The sequence below is a fragment of the Typopeltis vanoorti genome, chromosome 2 (assembly GCF_054136105.1).
Source record: "Typopeltis vanoorti isolate ZY-2024b chromosome 2, IOZ_Tvanoo_1.0, whole genome shotgun sequence".
Classification (NCBI taxonomy): domain Eukaryota; kingdom Metazoa; phylum Arthropoda; class Arachnida; order Uropygi; family Thelyphonidae; genus Typopeltis; species Typopeltis vanoorti.
In genome coordinates this window covers 72,278,734-72,302,160 of record NC_143550.1, presented here as the reverse complement: position 1 = coordinate 72,302,160, position 23,427 = coordinate 72,278,734, and the positions used below count along the sequence as shown (strand labels likewise).

Here is a 23,427-nt window from a genome sequence, read left to right as displayed (position 1 = left end):
ATGTAATAAAAACATGTTTATAGGTTTTGTATATAGGTTTTCATTCTCAATAGAAATTATAACAGCTTAAATCAGGTTAGGTTAGGTTAGTTTATAATGAAACAAGTAAAGAAAGTACTTCTTTTGCACTCAATGAAATCAGAAATCATTATAAACTAACCTAAACTAACCTGGATGTCGCATGTCGAAAACCAGAGTGTCGTCGTAGTTTGCCGTGGGCAGATTAATGGGGATGAAAGATAAACGTTGTTGTGGGCCGAGCTAAATGATCGCGGGCAGATAAACGGGGATAACAAATAATAGTTGTTGTGGGCAGATGAATAGGAATAATAGATAAACGTCGATGCTGTACCTCTTTCCTCATCATTGGAGAAAAACACTGATCAGTTCCTCTCTGATTTATCTATTATCCCCATTTATTTGCCCGCAATCATTAAGCTCGGTCCACAACAACGTTTATCTTTCATCCCCATTAATCTACCCAAGACAAACTACGACGACACTCTGGTTTTCGACATGCGACATCCAGGTTAGTTTAGGTTAGTTTATAATGATTTCTGATTTCACTGAGTGCAAAAGAAGTACTTTCCTTACCTTTTTCATTATAAACTAACCTAACCTAACCTGATTTAAGCTGTTATAATTTCTATTGAGAATGAAAACCTATATACAAAACCTATAAACATGTTTTTATTACATTTACCAGACTCCTCTAGAAATTATTCACTTTAACCGGTTAAAGTGATCAATTCTCGTAAATTATTCACTTTAACACCGGTAATTATTAATAATAACCGAATTTATCACTTTAACTGTAACACACACACACACACATATATATATATATATATATACCGGGTGATCCAAAAGTCACAGAAAAAATAAAAATTCAATAAGTCGAAAAGCATAGACAGGCACGATGCGGTTTTCACAGAAATGCACAGAAAGACCTGGGATTTTTTTTTTTAATAAAGAAATATTTTATTGCCAGAATAGTTACATTTGTCACCGACCTGTGGCGCTGTAACGGTACCGGAGCTGCTACCTGTCACTATTTAAACCGTGAGGTACGTAAATTTCGGATGTAGTGAACACTTTCAGCATTTTACGTTTATTACTGAAGTTAAACGTTCTGCCAAGGTGAGGCATGTTATCGTTACGAGATAAAAACACTTTTAGTTAAGCTGTATTATCAGAACTCCGAATGTGCAACTATAGATTTGCGCACCTATCGTTCGATGCGGGGTATTAGAAGTGGAAAGGGACCGATGTCTTGTTCCTCACTAATAGCTATGATGAAAAGGTTTGAGGACACGGGCAGTTTGGAAGCACGTGCAAGAAGCGGGAGATCCAAAAAAAAAACTATTGCAGTGCGCGTGAAATTTCAAGACGAACTCGCATTTTGTATACGGGACTGTGTGGCGATCATTCAGGATCATCCTCAAGAGGTATTCTTACAAAATCCAACACGTACAGAAACTGAAACCAACCGATTTCGAGAGACGTCATGAATTTGCAAAATGGGCTTTTCAACAGATGGAAAACAATGCCGACTGGCTGTCAAATGTCCTGTGGACTGACGAGGCGCACGTTTTGCTTAATGGAAGTGTAAATGCTCACAGCTGTCGCATCTGGGCGAGAGAGAGAGAACCCACACGTGATTGTGGAAACCCCTTTGCATCAGCCAAAGGTGACAGCATGGTGTGGGTTCAATGCGTCATTAATTATAGGCACCTTTTTTCTTTGAGAAAGTCCACAGCGGTACATTTCGAACTGTTTCTGTTACAGGCGAGTTATGCAGCGCTTTTAAGAAACAGTATCATTCCCTCCTTGCAAGAGAGAGGCAAGTGCGCCATTGTGTAACATTCATGCAGGATGGAGCACCTCCGCACATCACAGGTCCTGTCCAGCACCTGCTGCGATCGACATTTGGCGATGACCGTGTCCTCAGTCGCTCTCTCCCACACGAATGGCCAAACAAGATCTTCAGATCTTGTGACTTTTGGTTATGGGGCTACGTGAAGTCACAGGTGTACAGAGGTCGGCTGACGTCATTGGCCATGTTGAAAGAAGCTGTTCGCCATTATTAGACAGGAATTACAGCTGAAACCCTCTTCGATGCTGTGGAGGGTGTCGTGCCATGTCTGACGTCCACTCTCATGAATGACGGCAATAACATTGAACATATATAATCCTAGCTGCTGCCACTGCACAAACTACTGACACAACTGAGGCGCCACCTGTCGGTGACAAATGTAACTATTCTGGTAATAAACATTTTTCGTTATTAAAAAAACTCCCATGTCTTTCTGTGCATTTCTGTGAAAACCGCATCGTTCTACTTTTCGAATTATTGAATTTTTACTTTTTCTGTTACTTTTGGATCACCCAATATATATATATATAGTATATATATATATATGAAAAGATCTGATTTATAATCTTAATTTCAAATTTACATTAACGCTAAGATTGAACAACTGACACTTGTAATTACTGATAACGTTTCATTCATCAATAAATTCGGTTTCTATGTACAAAATTTGCATTTTCCTCAGCTTGATTTCAAAATATCAATCAAGATGCAATCAAACTATTTATCCATAAAAAATTAATTTTACAGACTCTGACAAATGTGTATCGGATATTTCACAGCTCCTTCTCTAAATTACATTGTAACAAAACTTGCCTTTAAAGTTTCTTTTGTTGATTAATATTTTCTGACTTAATGTACCTTTCGAGACCCTCAGTAGCAGCGTGGGTTTCGACAGTGTCCTCTAGACCTGGGTTCGAATTCCGTCCCTGGAAACTCTATTTTGTGTTTCTCAAAACAGGTAAACCGCCCGGTGACCGTACATATCTTCAGGCTTGAAAATACTTTGTCTTAGTTAGGGGTGGAGTCAGATGCATTAATTGCCTAAAATCCCTAATTAGGGGACTCAGTCCATCTTGGATGAACGAGAAATGGATGGATCGATTTTTTTCACGAGATAAGGACAAGGAAAGATGATATCTCTATGGCTACAATGCGTATATAAATTTCTAAAGACGTAAATAAACTTTTTTATTCACAGGGTTCGATATCGAAGACTGCAACAACTCATCGTAAGAAGAATAATATTAATACAGCAGAGGCAGGAAGAAGTATCGAACTTGAGAATTGGGAGATTTTCAATAACCCACTGAAATGAATGTCTAAAAATGCAATAGAGTTTGCCACTTCAGGAGTGCATCGGGGAAAAACTAAAGCAAGACGGTGGACGATCCTGACACTGCATATTTTAAATACTGACATCTGCAAAATGCATCATCCATACCACAGCAAAATATTTTATAATATCTTTTAGGTTAAAACACATACTGATTATGCAATGTGCTCAAGCAGAACCTACTGTTACTATGGAAACAATGAGAGCATGACGTAAATAGGTAAAACCTATTTTATTACAGACAGAAATTAATTTCATATGAATATTTTTTTTCCTAAGAGTCAAAATAAAATAAGCAAACTAAAATAAAAATTAAAATGTTTATGAACTCAAGAAATCGCCGAATTAATTAAAAAACGAAACAAATTTATAATTGACTTCGAGCTTCCGGCCAAAAGTTTTTACGCCTTTTAGTATAATTGAGTGTTACCTTACGTGACGAATGGATGGCGAAAGGATAATGAGAAGTTTGACAGTTCTTTCTCGGTCCCTTTTTCCTCCTATCATAAATCAAAGAGATTACGTTGCTAAAAGGTTTTCTTTTTTTATGTCAGACCAGTAGCTTAACCATTATCTCTATGACTCGGTTACAAAAGTAATCAGAGGTCACTTACCTTAAAAGTTTATCAACCCCTTTCTTGATTAAAGAGGGAGGAGTTTCGGCAAGATTTTAATTCCTTTCAATTAAATGGATTCGTGCCAAAGATGTTGTCGTTTCTCCAAGCGAAATTTTACATTCTTAATGCACGTGAACCAATTTCTTTGTACTTCAACTGCTTCTGTTGAGATTGTTCAAATTCGAACACAACACTTTATACTGAGAAGTTCGGTGATTAATAAAAGCAAATAAGATCGATTTCTTACCCATGTGTCAAGTACAAATACAGACACTATTTGGTAACGTCAAGAAAAAAACTAACATAAGCCAAACCTCAATACATTAAACCGAGATACACAAATATCAGGTTAATTCGTAAAACTATTCATCGTTATAATTACAGTTTTAGAATTACAAATTACTTCATTTATTATAAAAGGGTTCATGACTGAGTGGTATAAGAAATTAAAAAGGATATCATGTAAATGCAGAGTTACCTGGTTGTCCTTTGTTCTTCTTGGGCTTCTTATTTCTCTTGAGACACGTTTGATAGAGAGTCAAGTACAGAATGCCAATGACAGCAGAGAAGAGAGCTACGCCTCTAAATGTATGTCGTATTCCGTGCATTCCTATGAAAAGACCTCCCAAGTAGCTTCCTAACCCACGACCTGCAGAGAAATAAATAAAAGAATGGAAATGTCAAAGCTGATTCACTTGCACGAAAAAAAAAAAAAAAAAGGTACCATTCATAACAATGCATTCCAGCAATGAATAAAGTCATGTGGCCATGTCTGAGCTGTAATTGTTAAATTATGCTGATATTTCTTGTTGCTTTGACAACTGTTGATCACAGTCGAACAACAATTGAGTTATGACATTGAACATTTCATTCAATATACAAACCTTTGATATGAAATGGTGGTTTGATAAGCAGTTATAAAGTGTTTTAGTGCGTAGAAAATACGAAGGACAAAGAATAGAATATAGGATTTATTGTTTTTGTATTTCTTTTTACTCTGGGAAAGACGTTGACAGAAACGCTCAAGGTTGAGCACCACTGTGGAGAAATAAATCTATCCGTGAGTCAGTTTTAACAAAGCAATTACTCTAGTATATGCTTAGCACCGGAACAAGCTAATACCCTTAAATACCAAAGTTTGCGTGCTGAAGGACACTGCTGCCTCGTCAACTTCCTCATATCGCTGTTTGTATAATAGTTGCTGGTTCCTTCAGTCACGGTTCACACTACAGGGAGCTGGTAATGGACGTGCTTGGCTTCGTTGGACACGCGATCTGTGAACAGCAACCATGTTTGGTCACCAGCAATTCCTGAATATTCTTAATGTGTTTTTGAATAAGCTCCTAAGAAAAGGAAGACTACTAAAAGGCTTAAGCCTTTGATTTATTATTTGTAGCTACCAATATATCAGTCATTAAGATGCAATGTAGTTCGTGTTGGTTGCTTCTTTTAGAATTTTATGGATCATCTTTAAATATAGTGAAGATAGGCTAAAGGAGAAAAGGAAGGATTATGTTTAAACTTATCTGCTACTTATACACTTAGTTATAAAATGGTAAAAGGGTTGTACTGTAATCTTTACACCCTTTATTCCTTGACTGACGAGAAGGAGAGGATAGGATTAAATTTAGCATATATGAATACGCTGGCTTCTCTTCGCTAAAATACTTACAGAATACTCTTTTCATCAAACAAACTTCATGGTGTTACTTTTTTTTACCAGTTGAGTGTTTTAATATTACAATGACACAGATTAATATATGAAGGGAGCTTATTATACCAACTGCGTTGTGTTCTTTGGGTGGTTTATGTGATTGGCGGTAGTATACACCGAGTATCGGACTCCAATACTCAAAATAAATGCTCTTTGCATCATAGAGAGGGTATAAACCCAGTTATTTCAAACACGAGGGAGCCATTATTCTTCCATCTGTTCAATGGAAACTCCGAGCTTCCTCAAGAATCTTGAAAAGACTTCCCGAATATTGAAACTTGAGTATTTTGAATTACTTTCTAGTCCGATAAAATTAATTAGGTGTAAAACAACTCAAAGTTATCAGATTAATAATGGAAGTGATATTTACGGTTTTATTTTTAAAAACATCCCTGACAAACACTTTAACAAACATTTTTTACAACGATAACTTTGAGTTCTTTTTTTTTTTTTACATTACATTATATTTTACATTACCTTATTAGGTATTTTTTTAATAATGAATAAACTGCTATCCACTGAACAATGAGAGATCTCTTCATCGTTTACTCTGAAACTGCCAAGAAAGCATGGGTTCGAACCCGAACAATGTTTTTCTTTGATTCAATCAAAAGTGCCTTCTCCATATAATTTTATAATCGCATTATACTCATATTTAAATTCTGTTGAATTCCATCAAGAACAGATTAGAGATGTCATTCTCCCGAAAACAAGCTACCTGTCCTGAGAACATGTAACTTACATACATTATGTAGGTTTACGAGTTGGACCGATTGTTAAGAGTCGAAGCAACTAAGATTATGAGACAACCAATCTCTTCTGTCTGGGTTGTCTGGTTTAACAAGATGAAACACTTGGCCATTCTATAAAATACCATCACATCATGGCCTTTGCATCAGTGTTAATTCTAAGCAAATCAACTTCAAATTTCGTTCACGCAGTATTTTACCGTGTGTAACACAGCATCAAGCGTAAGATTACCTTCCTGGTTGGCAGAATGGATAATCTCCGCTTTTCGACAGACTCTGAATATTCGAAACCGCGCCATGGAGACGGACAATCGTGAATTATCTTCAGATGGTAGATGAATTTCATTAATCGGTGTGAGACCATCACCACGTTTAAGATCTGAAAGAGCTTGGAAAAAAAATCTTCATATCTGCTATTTAGAACAAGAGTTTAGGATTACCAAACTCTAGCCCCCCCCCCCCCCATCCCCATGGCACTCGCTACCTGTACTACATACACTAAGTTTTCAATCTTTAGTGACTGAGAGTAATGTAAAACAAGACACAAAAAATTAAGAAGTCTTCGATATCGAAATCTTTCAGATCGATGCTTATCCAATCACAAATTGAATGTCATACAAGAAGAATTTTTCCCTTTATCATAACATGCTCCATTTGTTTTCGCTCAACTTGGTATCTTATTCGTTGAGAATCTGTTCATTTTGTTGTAGTTCGAGCGTTTTTATTTTTCAACCTGAAGAAAACAAGCAGATGAGCCATATCGTACTGATTAATCTTCTTGATAAAAAAAAAAAAACATTTCATTTATTACTTGCTTACTTTTCATTCTCTGTGAATGAACTATTTGCAAGCCTCTAAAAATATCGTCAAAAATTCTTTTAGCGTTCTCTTCATATCCTAGTAATGGCTGGCATATTATTTTGAATAAACGTTGCTATCCTGGAAGGAATCTTTATAAGTCGGTAAAGTTTCTCATTATTATATGTGAAAATTTTTCATGTGTTTTGTTTCGAAAACGTCTGAAGTATACATCATATGTTGTCTTTCATTTCTAGAAAATATGGCTACGGAACAGTTTATGAACAATTTCTATAAAATAAACAGTCAGGTGTTAGTTATTTTGTACAATGAATGTTGACGAAACATGATATACTTGTTTTTAAGGCATCTAAGTGAAAGAAACGGAGTTCTTGGCTGATGCCAAAATTATGCCAACCCTTGGTTTCTATACACAAGGGGCTCGGACACGACAGAGCGAAAAGAGACAGTCAGTAAATCGCATATGGCATATTTGTAGCTTCTATGGGCCCTCGACAACGACACAAAATTATGCACAAGATTATCTCTGGGCTGTGAGCGATACTCGACATATATCATGTTTGTGTGTGTGTGTGTTAGCAGATGTTTTGTTCATTTAGAATAGATCTATTTGAACAACCTCTGAGCACTAGGCAAATCTTAGAGCGGGTGCTTTTAAGAAATGTTTTCAAAACAGCGGTTAATGGCCCAAAGGAGCAACGAACGCAAGAAATTAACAGCAGATCTCGTGACTCGATAGCCGGCATATTCCTGTAATTGATTTCAATGCACTCAACCACGATACACGGACACCTCGTGGGCTAAGATGTGATCAGTAACCCGGATTACGCATATAAGGGCCAAGGATATTGGTGAGGTTGAATCCAGGGAGCAAAAATGAAAGAAGAAAAAAAAACAAAATCTTGTAAAACTAGATTTCTTATCTTATTCGCCTACTGATTACAAAGGTATCAAAAGGGCGTCAGCCTGAACAGGGGAGACGACATAGACACAAATACGAACTGTTACAGAACGCTCCCTTCATAAAGAGGGACAGGCAGGCAGGTCAGTATCTAAATCAGCAAATTACTGATTTAGATAAGAGCAGGCATGTCGAAAGCTTCGTATTGTACTCTGAAGACGTCAGTAGACAACCCGATTGTTAAGTTATTGACAACCCATAAAAGGAGATCAGATATCCAACCCACAACAGCATTTGCTTCTTTCTGATGCGTGAATATTGACCTCTATTCTTCCCATTTGCCTGTTAACCCTTTTAAGACAGAATATTATTATTTCATTCGATAAGATATCACAAAATCTTGATTAAGAAAATCTTATTACAATAATGACTGCAGTTATTTCATGTCTTCTAATATTAATAAAAAGTTTACTTGTCATTTAGCTATAATAAATTCATATTAAATACATTTAAGAAATTTATTCGGCTTATCCCATTTTAGGTTGTCTGCAGAGTACGATTCGAGAGCTTCCAACATGAATCAAAATGTCATCCAATAATAACTATCACTTGACATGAAGATCAAATTATCCATTTTTCACTACGTGTTTGACGCACGTACCATTCAATTGCTTCCTGTAAACGTAATCTCTCGCTAAATATTTATATCTTTTGCTTACTAAGCAACAGTTGCTAAGTAACCTATCTTAATATCATGATCTACAGTGCTTCATTGAGAGTACATTTCTTAATGCTTTTAAATTATCCTTATCAAGAAATTGCATTTTTCTGTCCATCTATATTTTACGCTATCGCTTGCAAATAAAACTTTGCATCGGAAATAAGTATAGCACCAACTATTTTCCGTAATACGAATAGTTCCCTTCATTATGAAAAGTGGATAGGACTTTCCAGCTAAGACTATGGAAACATCCCGTGCATCAATGTCTGTCAACAGCGTACGTTGTTATGATCCATTTATCTGTTCTGAGGGAGCAAAATGTCCAGCTACATTTGTCTATGACCTACTAGCTCAGCCAAGAATGACAAGGCCGAAACGAACTGTTTTGTGTCCTCGATGGTATTAAGATAGAGGATATTTCTGCCACGTAATTATATTATTAATATATTATATTATATTATTGAGCGATTGATGTTAATGAAAGAACAAGACAAAAGATAGATTTTAAAAAATACATTTTTCATTTTAAAGCATAAAGTTCTTCATCTGGCTGCAAAATTCCAAAGAAGGCTGCTATTTGCGATATTTTAACAATAATATGTTCAAGTAGGTTCTCATGTTGATATACACATAGCTTCTATTTCAGAAAACAAATGGCTCTTTATTTTAGTACGTAGTTATGACTCTTTATTGTTAGAACGAAGCTAAAGGATAGGAGAGCATGTATAGCTTGATAGTATATGAATGATCTCTCTTTTCAATGAGTAGAACACAAGGTTTCGGGAGTCTAATCCTACCATCTTCATATAAGACTTTTTAACGCACATTTTCACATAAGGGTTCTTCTGTCTTATTAGGATCCAGGCTATCCAATAGAAAAGAATATCTTTTTATTACGCTGCGTTGGATGGTTCTCCTACCAAATGTCAGACCCATGTGCGCCATCGGATATATTATCCACAAACTATTGCTGAAAAACTAATAACATACAACCTCATCCTCTGAAAATGTATTAATTCGTTGCATCTGCCTATGGTTGGTTAACGAGCGTTCACGTTCTTCCATATTATCTCTTCAACGATAACTGTACATTTCAATTTATTAAAAAATTACAGAAGCTTGATAGCAGTTTCGGCTACCTTCTTGCGAGCATAACAATTATATTTTTTTAATCTCTTGTACTACAGTTTTGCATACGAAACAAACTTGTCACATGACATTTTAGTATAACAATTCACTAATAGGTCCAACCATTTTTAAAGTGAAAATAAAAAAAAACTTTTATGCAATTAAAATTATATAATAAATTAACATTCGTGGTCTGAATGTCTAAAACCCTCTAAAGAAAACGACAATCTTGGAAAAGAGTATTGTGTATTATTAAATTTATTCAAAACATTTCTTTTTTGATGCGCACACACAATATCTATAAATATGCTTAAATCCGTGACTTCCATACACTGGACTTTACTGATGGTAAGTAAAGTGCCGTGTATGGGGGGCAAACATGTCTCCCTCTTTCAGAAATGAAGGAGGACAAAAATAACGCTTTGATTAAATGAATTTAGAACAACCCAATAAAGGGCTTTTTTTTCTTCGCATAATAAACATATTCATCTCATAGAAGTCTCTTTCTTATAATATTTTATCGACAAAATGCATGGGATTAGAGGATGTCCATTATTCCAAGATGATCACTTAAATCCTACTGATCTATCTAGATGAATGAGAAATAAAAACAAATCGAAATGGCTAGTATTTTAAACTTACCAATGCCAAAATGAAGAACATTCATTATGTACTGCATCGGAAGTCTGTAGTTCCTTGGGGCGAGATTCTGTCCGTAAGCAACCACAGCCACCCACATCACGCACAGAGAAAACGCTTCCATAGCAGCAAATGGCAGTGTCCACCAGGGTGAGTTAATAAAAGAGGTTCCTGCATAGTGCGTGCCGTAAAACAGAAATGCAAATACTAGAAGGTTGGCCCGACCAATATTTCTCACCATGTTCTTAGAAATTGCGAGAAAAGGAAGGCTAGCTCCAAATGCCAAAGTCATTGTTAATCCGATCATGAAATGTGAGCAGTCTATGTCCACATAGAACCAGGTGAGAAATGTTTGCAGAATCCCCCACTGAGTGCCCAGCAAGATCACCGCCACCAGAAACACGAACATCTCCACAGTGAAAAAATGATGACCTCCGTAAGGATAATCCAGTGACTCAAAGTTGCTACCGGTCTTTTTACTGGGTTGAACAGGTAGAGCCAGGACCAGGATGCATCCGAGGATGGCGAGTCCGTCAAACATAATGACAGCAGATGTGTAGTCGATGAATGCTCCAATCTCTTGGTAATAGTCCACCAGAACTCCTGTAATGGGTGGGAAAGCGGCCAAGGCAAGAGCAGGCCAGACTCGAGTTCTTCCATAGGCACCTTCGAAGTCATTGAGTGTAGTGATGGTCAAGGCGTCCAACAAACAAATCACCGTCAAAACAGAGAGGTCGGCCACAGCACGAACACCAAGGTATGCCCAAAAGGTCAAGGACGGATCACCAATCACCTGAACGCAAGTATCGTCAGTAAGTTGAGCGTTTCCTCCGTTGAATAACAGCTGACATTTTATTACGCAGTTCTCCGGAAGAGGTCGACATCCGATGCCGTTATACTCTTTTTTGTTCACTAACACAGGACCGACAGGTCGATAACTACACACGTCCACCGTGGTAAGCGCGTGGTCAGAATCATAAGTGACGAATTCCGACGACTCGACTAACAACTCCTCGTGGTCCCAGTTGGATATGCGAGATTGAAACTCGACCGTGGCGTTCGGCTCCTGCTGCGGATCGTACACCACGCAGATATTGGCATCGTCGCCTGTGAAACAGACGTGGAGCGGATAAGCGGTGTTCGCTTCTACTCCGGGAAGACACTGGTACTGACACTGAGACACGTGGAAGGTGGTGAGATTGTCGGCAGCCAGGCCGAGGTCCCCACAGGAAGGCCAGTTATCGCACTTCTCTATGCGCACCGAAGATCCACACTCGAATTCCACCAGCGGCCTGCGAGGAGTCCTCATAACCACGGGCACGAACAACAAGCACGTGTAGGAAATTCCAGCTAGGATCATAAACGTTACAATGACGATCTTGTATTTGACCTTCCACTCAATGATCGCTGCAGCAAGTGGTGGTCCCAAGATACTAACGAAACCTGCAACCATGGCAATCGTTGAAACCTCCTGAATGGTCAGACCAAGATGGCGCATTTGGAGGGTGAGGAAAGGAGCAAGAGAGGCGATGCCTAGAAGTGAAAAAAGTAAAAAAACAAATTAAAACGAAGTAAATAAGACAGTTTTATTTTTTTTATTTTTCAATTATGTTTGGTAAGCCTATTTTTAGAAGTAAATATTCGAGCTGGCAATGGTGCGAAATATAAGTTATTTGATAAAATAAGACTGAGTTGAAAACTCGCTTATTTTCGCTGAATAAAAAAATTCTTGTAAAAACAAATTAACAGTTATATGAAATCGTGGCGTAGTTACCATTAAAAGAAAGTACTGGGTGCGTGGGGGGGGGGGCTCTTGTCCTTGAGCTCAAGTAAAATCAAGATATTTATCTTCGCTAATGCAGAAAACGAAGATGGAGTGAAGCCAATAGTTTTATAACCAACAAACAACTTTCTTGCACCATTCATTTTAGCAAAGATTGGCCAGGCAATGGACTGCATGCAAAGCACTACTTACAATGCAGTTTAGATGAAGCCAAACAGGAAGTTCTCATCGTACGAAATATGAGTGTCTACGTAAGGCTACAACTCCGCCTTCCAAGGACATGAGAGTTAGTGACAGTCATGATATAACATTGTGACAAGAACTTCGTCTCTCTCTGTGTGTCATTTTACTTGCTATATGCAGCAATCTAGAAAATATACTTAATTGTTATAAGTTGTTATTAGTTTTCTTATAGATGTTCAATTTATCTTAATACGTAAATGCATGAAGGAATACGTGTTTTTTTTTTCATGAAATAATTCCAATAGTATTGAAACGAACAACATTCATTTTCTTTGCCACATTTTAGTATTAAGTTTCATAACTTTTGTCACTAAGAAGCATCTGAATTACAGTAGAAAAAATGATGCTGGGTGAGGAGTGGATGGTGAAAGTGAAGCGAGTTCTCATTGAAATACGGTATTATAGGGCAAAATACTACGAGAAGACAACGTTGTTTTGTATAAGTAGCTAAAACAGCGGTAAGATGCACCTCCGTCAATCATACTGTTGTGCATGCAACCGCATGAAATTAACTGAATATTAGAATAAGCTTGAGGACCGCAGAGGTGATAAGGCTGAGAAATAATTGTACATAATTGCCGAATTTTGTACAACCATTTCTCACATTAATTATTTTTTACTGAAGTATGTTGTTATGCCAATATTTTTAAATATGACAGGTTTTATAATATACAACGATGTATCTCAATAATGTTTAACTTTCGGAAGACTGTAGCACAATTAAAAGTAGAAAAGTTTTAATGTGGCAAGCAAAAACGTCCAGTATCTGATCTAACATCAGTGTTTCCCAACGTGTTTTGAATCATGTCCCACCTCAATGCCTCAAAGATTTTGATTCCCACCCCTCTGCATAATAGTCATCCAAGTTCTGAAAAAGTATAATATAATTAGATACTTCAAATAAAAAAGGAACATAGGTAAAAATGTTTTCAATTTGACTTTCTTCAATGAATATAAATTTTATATTACACTTTGTATATTATAAAACATAAATCGAACTGAACTCGGGAAAATAAAATCCAAGTTAATGTGATCCCTTGAGCTTGATGTCTGCTGCAAAGAGTTTTTATCAGATATACTAATTTAGTCATTTTCAATCTCAAATCAACATGCTTTGTGATATCCAGATGATTTCTTTTTTTCAGTAGCAAGTCATTTACAGCACTAAAGCCACATTCAACTAAATATGACGACGGAAAGGGCTTTGCAAAAACTAGTTGAATTTCGGTATTTCGTTTCTGTCTCATCAGAAACGAAATACCGAAAAAAAGCAATTGTATCTCAACAATGTTGAGATAAAATTGCTACAATTAATGTGCAGTGGTTATTTTTTAAGAAAACCTAGAATTAAGCTATGATTATTTCTTTTTTTCTTCTTCTAAGCTATATTTAACTACTTGATAATAAAGTGAAAAATAAATCGTCTAATGCCTTTTATTCTCCAAAGGAGCAGGAAGAACTGCTTTATCCCTAAATTTTTGAAGACAAGGTAAGTAGCCAGTCTCCATTCTTCAAGCCAACTCTACGCTAATAATGAGTCCATGCCATCAATGAATCAAGGCTTTTCAGGAAAGAGAGAGACAGAGATTACGGCAGAAAAACTGTTCTAACCTCATGGATCTTAACACCAAAACTTGTATTATTGTCTGTAACAGGCAGGTTGATTTCTATAGAAGATTTTAGATGTGGAGTTGAAAACTATAGATAACGGAAGAAAAAATCAACCCCCCCCCCCCCCAAGCCAAAGATCGACTTACTCGGAACTGAAGAAAGGTTTATAAAACGTTCATATAGAGGCGACTAGACTCGAACCAATAACTGTCTCTCTTCGGCCTGCCCTGTACTATGGATGCAAATGTCATCTCTTCATATTCAAGGTCGACATATGTATCTATTTAAACTCATTAGTTTTAAACATTGATTGTGCTAACATTGTTTCCCCATTATGAAACAATGTTAGGACAATCTTTTACATTATGTAATTTATCAAATATCTATAGTAATTCCATCTGAATTTAAACTAAGTCGGTTAGCGAACAAATGTCACGAATAAAAAATTCACGCAAAAATCGTTTGGTTATCGCCCAACAATGAAAGCAACGCCCTCTCACTGAGAGGACGTTGCTTTCGTTGTTTGCCATGAAAAATATGAAAAATTCACGAAAAATTTATTTGTAACCAATTATCACGATGTGTATTATTATAACAGATAATAAATAAAGTTGAACTGCGCATAAATCGATATCCAATTGGAAACATTTCTGCAAATACATATCAAATCACAATTATTTTGATCATACTGTATTTCATTCTTTGTGTACACATAAAAATTTATGGCGCTCTATTTCAATATAAAAGAAGACCATTATTCTTTTGATCACCATAAATGGATGTTCACCAGCTATAATAAAATAAACGGTTTCAACTAGTTGTTATGGTTTTAAAATTGACATCTTTAACATGACGACCGGTCAACGGCGGCGGTTGACTCCACGGAAAATTTAAAATATAATCTAAAAATATACGAGCTCTATGTCACCTAAAATGTGCAGGCAATAAGGAAATTGGTTAATGGTGAGTTATGCTACGAGATCAGTAGAGTGACAAATTGAGCTCTTTATATAATTTAACATGTCACCATTCTTTTATTTACAGAAGGCAAATAGTCGTTGATCAGAGAGTGCCGTGTTTTCACATAAGATGGCGCCACCAAAGCTTATACAATGATATCTACGTGTAGAACAATAAATTTCCGAAATTGTTATTCCAGACTTTAAATATATCACCATAATTCTACTGCGCCTACAAATAAACAAGATTTACAAGAGTTTAGAATAGTAATTTCTTTAAAAATGTACAGAAAAGTGTTTCGAATCATTAAAGGAGTGCCACGCTGAGAAAGTACAGTACACAGTAAAAAAAAAAAAAAAATCTATAAAAGGAAAATATCAAGAAAATTATCTGTCAGTAATTGAAGAGTGAGTATGACACTTCAGTGGTAATCTCTGAAGAAAGACATGCGCTTGTTGTAAAGGCGTGGAATGGAATTCTATATTAAATACCAAAGAATATTTTATAAACCTTTTAAATGGCCTTCAAATCAATCTGTCTTGCAAGGTGTTGCGAGCTGATTTTTTCTCTTTAGTAGCCTTGGGATTCATCTTATAAAGATGAAATAAAAAAACTGGCTGCTAAAACTTTCAGAGTAGTCAGGTCTATGTACCTGTGCATTATACGTATTCGCCCCATATTACTCCACCTTATGCTTTATTCAGTGGTCGAGAACTTGTTTTCAGAAAACTAGAACAACGTTCTCCAACTCTTAGATGATGCGATAGTCTCAGTTAGCGTGACTGTGCTGCCAGTTTGCACAGGAAGCTTACGAAGTGGAAACATTACTATATGCAACTGTTGCTGTCTGCTATGAAATGCATTCTCTCATGATACGACAGAATGCACTTCATAACGACCACTCTGCCGCTAAAATACGAAAACTTCAACTTCTCGACTCCTGACTGGACACTGAGGATTCAGGAACAGTACATAATTAGTTACTTAAGATTACGTAGATATGATTGTGGTCATTGTATAATGGGACATCAAGAACTTCCGAGCTAGCAGAATAAGAAAATATCGAAACACATCTTCCCTATCTTCGTTTACATTCATGTTTAGTTTTTGTTATAACAAAAATACTCCATCAGCATTCACAAACGCATGCATGCTGGTACTGAGACTATCGCTGTCTGTGAATGTAGGATACATAAAATTAAATTACAGCGATTAGCAGTGATTTCCGAAATTAATTTAAACATCAAGATAGAGATATATTAGTTCTGTGGTGATATGATACCAGTTTATTATGCTATATGCTTGTATTCTTTGTCAGTTTCTCTTGCTTGGGGGGGGATGAAAAACCCTGTCATTTCCTTACGGGACCGACTAACTCACTCTCAGTTGAAAAGCTCTGATAAAAATTCTTCACATCCAAGACAGGATTGGAATTCAGGTCTTTCCAACCATAGGATGTCGTCGGAAAATTAATAATAGTATCGAAATGACGATCAACATGTAGGATATGTTGTAGAATTCTCTTATGCGAAAAGAAGATGACTGTGTCACGTGTTCATAAGTGATCTGATTAGAAGTGCAAAAGATGTTTCTTCCACGCCTTTTGATCCAAGACATCTGAGTCGAAGCAAGATGTTAGAGACATTAACATGGTAACTTTGATTGTCTTCTTTGACACATGGGGGGGGGGGGTTACGAGACATAGTACCTAGAAAAGGGCTTCACAAAATGGTATTTCAGAACCTGGCTTCTTCACCAGTGCAAAGAGCCATACCACTGGTCTTCAGTGTCCAAAAACCATTAACCTGACACGAAACTACATTACCAGCGCTTCTTCACTCATCTTCTCAGATTTTATTTTCCTCTATGCAAGGGCTTCCGTAAATTGAAATTCATACCGAAAGGAGACGATTTTAAGACAACTAAATACCACGTCAGCTGAAAGCCCTTCCTAAAGGCTTAAACTAATTGAACAAGAAAAATCGCTACATATAAGCAAATGGATCATGCTTCGGAGGAGATAACTTCTACGGGCTTTACTTTTCCTTCAAGGAATCAGCCTTCCTATACCATTTATGAAGTAATGTCAATTAAAATTACGGCATGGGTGTGTTTGTAATGCCTCCATATTGTTTGTATCCAAGCGCGTAGTTGTTCTTCCTTCTTCCTTCCATTGCAGTAAAAGTCAAGGACGCAATCATAAACCGAGAAGAGATTTGCGTTATGGTTAAGAATTCGTTTAATTTTTACCACTCTGTGTTGTTGGCTCCGTGCCACAGATCTCGTCATTCCAGTTCTCTTAGGTGTTGCAAATAATATACACCTACAGGTCCTGAGCATTGTTTATATTTAGGTGTGATGCTTAGATCTGCATGACAGTGCTTGTCGAAATATTTATTACTAAGGTGATTCAGGTTACACACACCTCATTCCTTTCTTGAAAAAAAAAAAACAAATAATAAACGGAATATATTCAAATAAAGAAAAATTAATAGGATACAAATTCTAATCAACTAGAATTATGCATCAACATGATACAAGGGAAAATATTTTATGAGTAATTAATGTCAAGATATTAAGAGGAACAGCTAACGAAAAATTTAAGAATCAATAGCCTGCATATATATGCAGAGCTGTACTGTGACATACCACAAGTCTACTCTTTTCATAAAATAAATTCGAATATTTATTTTATGAACTTTATTTATGAAATTTATTGTTATGAAATTTAATTAAATATTTTATGAATTATTTTTTAAAATTAATTTTATGAAATATTTTATGACATACTCTGTGAATTTATTTTATGAAATTAATTTTATGAATTTATTTCTAATGAATTTTTATACATTTTTATGATTTTTATGAAAAGTTTATGAAATTTATTTTTATTAAAGTTTTATTTTATTTGGGAAGCTTGTAAGATGTAAATTAAATCTTGAGAAAGGGACAGCAACCAAAACAGGCATTACCAGTTTGTGCGACTGTAGAAAAATAAGTTGCAAAAGAAAAAGAAAAAAAAAATAAGAACAATAAATGATTAAAAATTTAGATCACTGAATGAGTAACCAACTGCAAAATATAAGTACAAATAATAAAAAAAAATGTTGGTGCATCACATCATTGAGAAACCGGTTGAAAGAAATCTTCCAACTAAAGATGTTGCAATAAAGAACTTGTAAACCAAGCTTGAATCAAAGTGACGTTTCATTGTTTGTATTCTATTAAAGAAATTCTATTATTTTGCTTGCCGATCTGTATTATTTTTTTTTACTTGGCATAAAAAAAATAAATTATTGCAATACGCTTCGATCCCTTCATATTACACAAGCTAATATCTACAAAGCTTGGAAAATTATGTAAAAAAATATAATTGTCTTAATTATAGACGACTAGACATCTTGAGGAAATTGATCCTACAATGATACTTAATAAACATAAAAGGGAGGATAATCACTACATGAAATTGTTGCCAGGATTTAAAAAAAAAAAAAAAAATGCATTTCACAAACCACTATAATTCACACTCCCACGCATTCTGATAAAAAGCACTCGCTGTATTATCAACAAGCCCGAGCAAAAATATCAATGTATCACATAGCATGAAAAAGCCAACACCAATATGACGAAACAACGCAGACAAAGTCACGCCATCACTACATCATGATCGTGTCTCGGGTCAACGTACAAAACACCTTTCCATCATTGTGGGTAAGCTGTGTATGCAATGGATTTGAACGCAGAAATAGTTGTTGTTTTTTTGTGTGTGTGGTCGTGTTTGCTTCACTTTAGGCACGGTTATAACGAAAACAAAAGAAAAAATAAATTGCCGTAACCTGTAAACGGAAATGGAAATAGAATTCAAAAAAAAAATAAATAAATATAGAACCTGGATTCATAAAAGGTTCGCATATCCGTGCCAACTTTGTGTGAACAGTTTACTACCTTTAACTTTCTGTTAATTTCCGTTTCCAGCAAAATAAATTCGTGCGTTCATAAAACATCCAGGATCCAAACGATTCCATGAAAATTCACCGAAAAAAGTTAATCGAAAGAGAGTTTACCGAATGGCAATTCGCCGAATAAACAATTCATTGAACCACAGTTCAGCGCACGACAATTCGGTGAAAGGTTTTCGATAAAATCTTTCGCAATTCATCAAAAAAAATTTCTTCCATTTAAATTAAAATCCCATTTAAATACCACTTTTAAATTAATTAAATCTACGAGGGTGGTCTGAAAAGTTCTTGGCGTAATAATGAAAAAACGAATTCATAATTTCAAAATTATTTTTATTTTTCAACATAATCTCCCTTAAGACTAATACATTTATTCCAGCGATGCTCCGGCGCCATTATCCAGTCCCTGAAGTGCTTCTCAGTAAGATCTGAAAAATACCTCTCTACAGCTGCAATCACCTCTTGATTCGAAGAAAAACGCTGACTAGCGAGGAAGAGTTTGAGTTTTGGGAAGAGATAGAAGTCAGAGGGAGCTATATCTGGGGAAAAGGGTGGATGTTCCAACAATTCATAGTGCAGATCCCTTAATTTTCCCACTGCCAAAACAGGTGCATTGTCCTGATGAAAGATGATTTTTTCTTCAGCAAACCGGGTCTTTTCTCAAGGCTCCAAGGACTGTTCAGAGATATGCACTCGCTTTGCGCATGCGAGTGCATTTTTGATCTGCTGTGAGCAAACGCGGCACCCATCCTGCGCAAAGCTTTGTCATTTGTAATTCTACATGCAAAATATATTCTACACGTTCTTTTGAAATGCCTATAGTCTCAGCAATTCACGCACTTTGACTCGCCTGTCATCCAATACCATATCGTGCACTTGATCAATAATTTCTGGTGTTGTTACACTTTCTGGACGTCCTTAACGTGGATCTTCTGCAAACCTGGTCTTTTTTCACGTAAATGTTTGCGTCTCGTCTGTTTAAAAGATCGGAATAATATTTCCTGGTTATTGTTTTACCCTTTTCAAGATAATTAATAAACAAAATGCCTTTAGCATCCCAAAACACCGATGCCATGACCTTTCCTGCTGATGGAACCGACTTTGTCTTCTTTGGTGCTGAACAACCGATTTCTTTCCACTGTTTTGACTCCTGTTTGGATTCTGCTGTATTACGGTGAATCCAAATCTCATCCATAGTAATACATCGACACACAAAATCGGTTTTATTCTTGTTAAAACGCTCCAAGCATTGTTTAGAGATTTTCACGCGAGTGCGTCTTTGATCCGCTGTGAGCAAGCGCGGCACCCACCTTGCGCAAAGCTTTTTATATGCAATTCTTCATGCAAAATATATCCTACACGTTCTTTTGAAATGCCTATAGTCTCAGCATTTTCACGCACTTTGACTCGTCGGTCATCCAATACCATATCGTGCACTTGATCAATGATTTCTGGTGTTACACTTTTTGGACGTCCTTCACGTGGATCATCTTCAAAGCTGGTATGGCCACGTTTAAATTCGCAAGCCCATTTCTTAACTTTCGAAAACGAAGGAGAAGAGTTCCCATAAACTTTTATGAACTTTGAATGAAATTCTTTCCGTGTTAAACCTTCTTTTACAAAGAATTTTATAACCGCATGATACTCGATTTTGTCCATTTCAAGGAATACAGACAACACTTTTTCTTCAGACAGCTGTATGAAACAAACTACTTGATAGAATGACTCGCAATTTCACATGGATGCTTACGACAGATGTACCAACTTCGAAAAAAAACATCTTGCCGATAATGTTGCCATCTATGGTCGAGGCCGAGAACTTTTCATACCACCCTCGTACTATTAACTTAAATTATTTAAATTAAAATATGCAAACTATTGTTTAAAAGAATCCGGTATCAATATCTATCATTTACTCAACATATGGAAGTAGTCATTGAGACGTAATAATTATTTCGTTATATTTTAGAATAAATTTTCTGTAAGTATACATATTGTTTCATTGTGATTTATCTCTAGACAACAAATTCCATTCTACCTAATTTTTTTCAAAAATCAGCAACAATGGTCAGATTGAAATCAAAACTGACAAGTTTTAATATAGATCTTAACTCAAATATTTCGTTAAATTCCATCCAGCCAGTATGGAATTACTAATATCATTTCGAAACTTTTTTTACAAAAATGTTATAATAAAAGTGGTGCATTTGGACCACGCAGATTGAACCATGCAGACAAATACTTCGAATTCGACTAAGTCAGAGAATTATTGTAATATACATTTTCCACACGTCATTTGTAGCCCCGAATATAGCTGACCTGAAAAATGGAACTTCGACAAATTTTAAAAAATTTTAATTAACACATCTGAGTAAAATTCATCCCATATAACTTGTGTGTGTGTCTGCGGAAGTGACATACTACGACTACCACTAATAATAAAAATGAAGTCTCTGTAGTTCAGTTGGTGTAAACAAAGCCCTTTATTTCAAAGACTTGGGTTCGAATTACGTCTATGACACGAATAATTATTATCAGTTTCCTTCAACTGAAGGCAATTTAGCAAGCCTCATACAGAGATGGCAGGGTTTTCCTCTGAGAAACAAGCAAACCAGTCCTTTGAACATGCATATTTACATACAGAAAACATTTATCGGACAAGAAAGGCAATAGAAACCATGTTGTTCTTTCATTATTCTCTAGTAATATAGCATTTCCACCCCACCAACCATTAGGTTAATGAGAGAGCATGATGGCGGGGAATAATAATAACCATTATTATTACTACTATTAACAACAATAATAATGCAACTACTTTTTTATTTTTTAAATAATAATAATAATAATAATAATAATAATAATAATAATTTATTACATATGATACAACATTACATACATTTCTTTACATTTGACACATTCGTGTATTCTGATAATAATAATAGTATTTTTTTTCGCAATAATAATTATAATAATTTATGACATATGATACATACATTATATACTTATCATTATATATGATACAACATTACATACGTTTGTTTACATGTGATACGTACATTACATGCATTTCATTACATATGATACATTTTTTTTAATTTTTTTTATTTATTTTATTTTTTTTATCTTCAATGAGATGAGATGTATTTTCTCAGCTTTCATCCTCAAAGCTAATTTGTGAGCTTATCTGAGGATGACACCAGTTATTATTTATTGGTTTATTTGCTGTGTTGGGAAGCTATGAAATCAAATCTATGTTTAATTGGCTTGATTTCCACTGCAGCCGTTGATTGAGAAATTCGTACGCACACACACACACACACACACACACACACACACACGACAAGTTGGAATGTCTTGATACGTCACTAAACTGGAAGCCTGAACGAATATATGGTGTTTCATTGCTTTTGTATGGTATTTTGGGTGCGTGTTTCTTGTTCATAGAGCTCTTTTCAGGCTATTGTAGTTTGTAAGATTTCTGTATTCAAAAGGTAATTTGTTTATCATGTCTGGGATGTAGAAGTTTGCGTGGCCTTTCTGTAGTGATTATTGTATTTATATGTGATATAATTAGTTGTCTGAGGTCTTGTAATACGGTATGTATTTCTGATTGTCCTGTAGCTGGCAACGAAATAATGTTTTAGCAAAGCTGCAGTGACATAAACGTTTGCTGTCAGTATTTTCTGTTCTGCCATTGCCGTCTATATAAAGTCGTTATTGTCTCTCTCTGATCTTCCCAAAAGATCAGTTTTATTATTTTGCACTGTAGCGACATTAATCTATTTAATTTGTAGGGTGCACAGAAAGCACATGTTGTTATAGCGTATCTTAGTATATTTTAGCATAGTGTTTTGTATATTAGTGTTTTAAGGCGTATGGGAACCATGTCTTTTAACCTGTAGAGTTTGCCACTTATTGTTCGGAGTTTGTTGTGGAGATGGTTTATGTGGCTATTCCAGTTCATATCTGCATCGAAGTAAATTCCAAGGTATCGTATTGTTTCAAACTGAGTGATTGTAGTAGTTTTGCTGTTCTGTGTGTTTTTTATGTTGGAGAGTGGATGTTGGATGGTTATATATTTGCTATCAACTGGTCGAGTCAGTGGATTTCTGAATATCATTAATTTTGTCTTTTCTGAGTTTAGGTGTATGGAGTTTTTCGTGAGCCAGTCTATGATCAGATTTATATCATGTTGCATATTTGTTTGGGATATGCTTGCATTATTATGGATGAATATTATAGCTGTATCGACCTTACCTTTGAGCGGTAGCTGATTAATATGTGCGTGTAAATGTTGAATAGTGCTGGAGAGAGTACAGCTCCCTGTGGTACTCCACAGGTTACTGGTAGCTCTCTGCTTCGGTTTGATCCGAT

At 35.8% G+C, this 23,427-nt stretch overlaps 1 protein-coding gene across 1 annotated transcript in view; it reads right to left on the bottom strand.

The window, feature by feature from the left end:
• LOC150109163 (uncharacterized) overlaps positions 1-23,427 on the bottom strand; it is a 47,350-nt gene that overhangs the window by 1,875 nt on the left and 22,048 nt on the right. Inside the window, exons 3-4 of the mRNA XM_090405910.1 lie at positions 10,501-12,030; positions 4,305-4,475 (exon numbers count right to left, since the gene is read on the bottom strand). Of these exons, the coding sequence (XP_090262036.1) occupies positions 4,305-4,475; positions 10,501-12,030 (1,701 nt within the window). The remainder of the gene's footprint in view (positions 1-4,304; positions 4,476-10,500; positions 12,031-23,427) is intronic.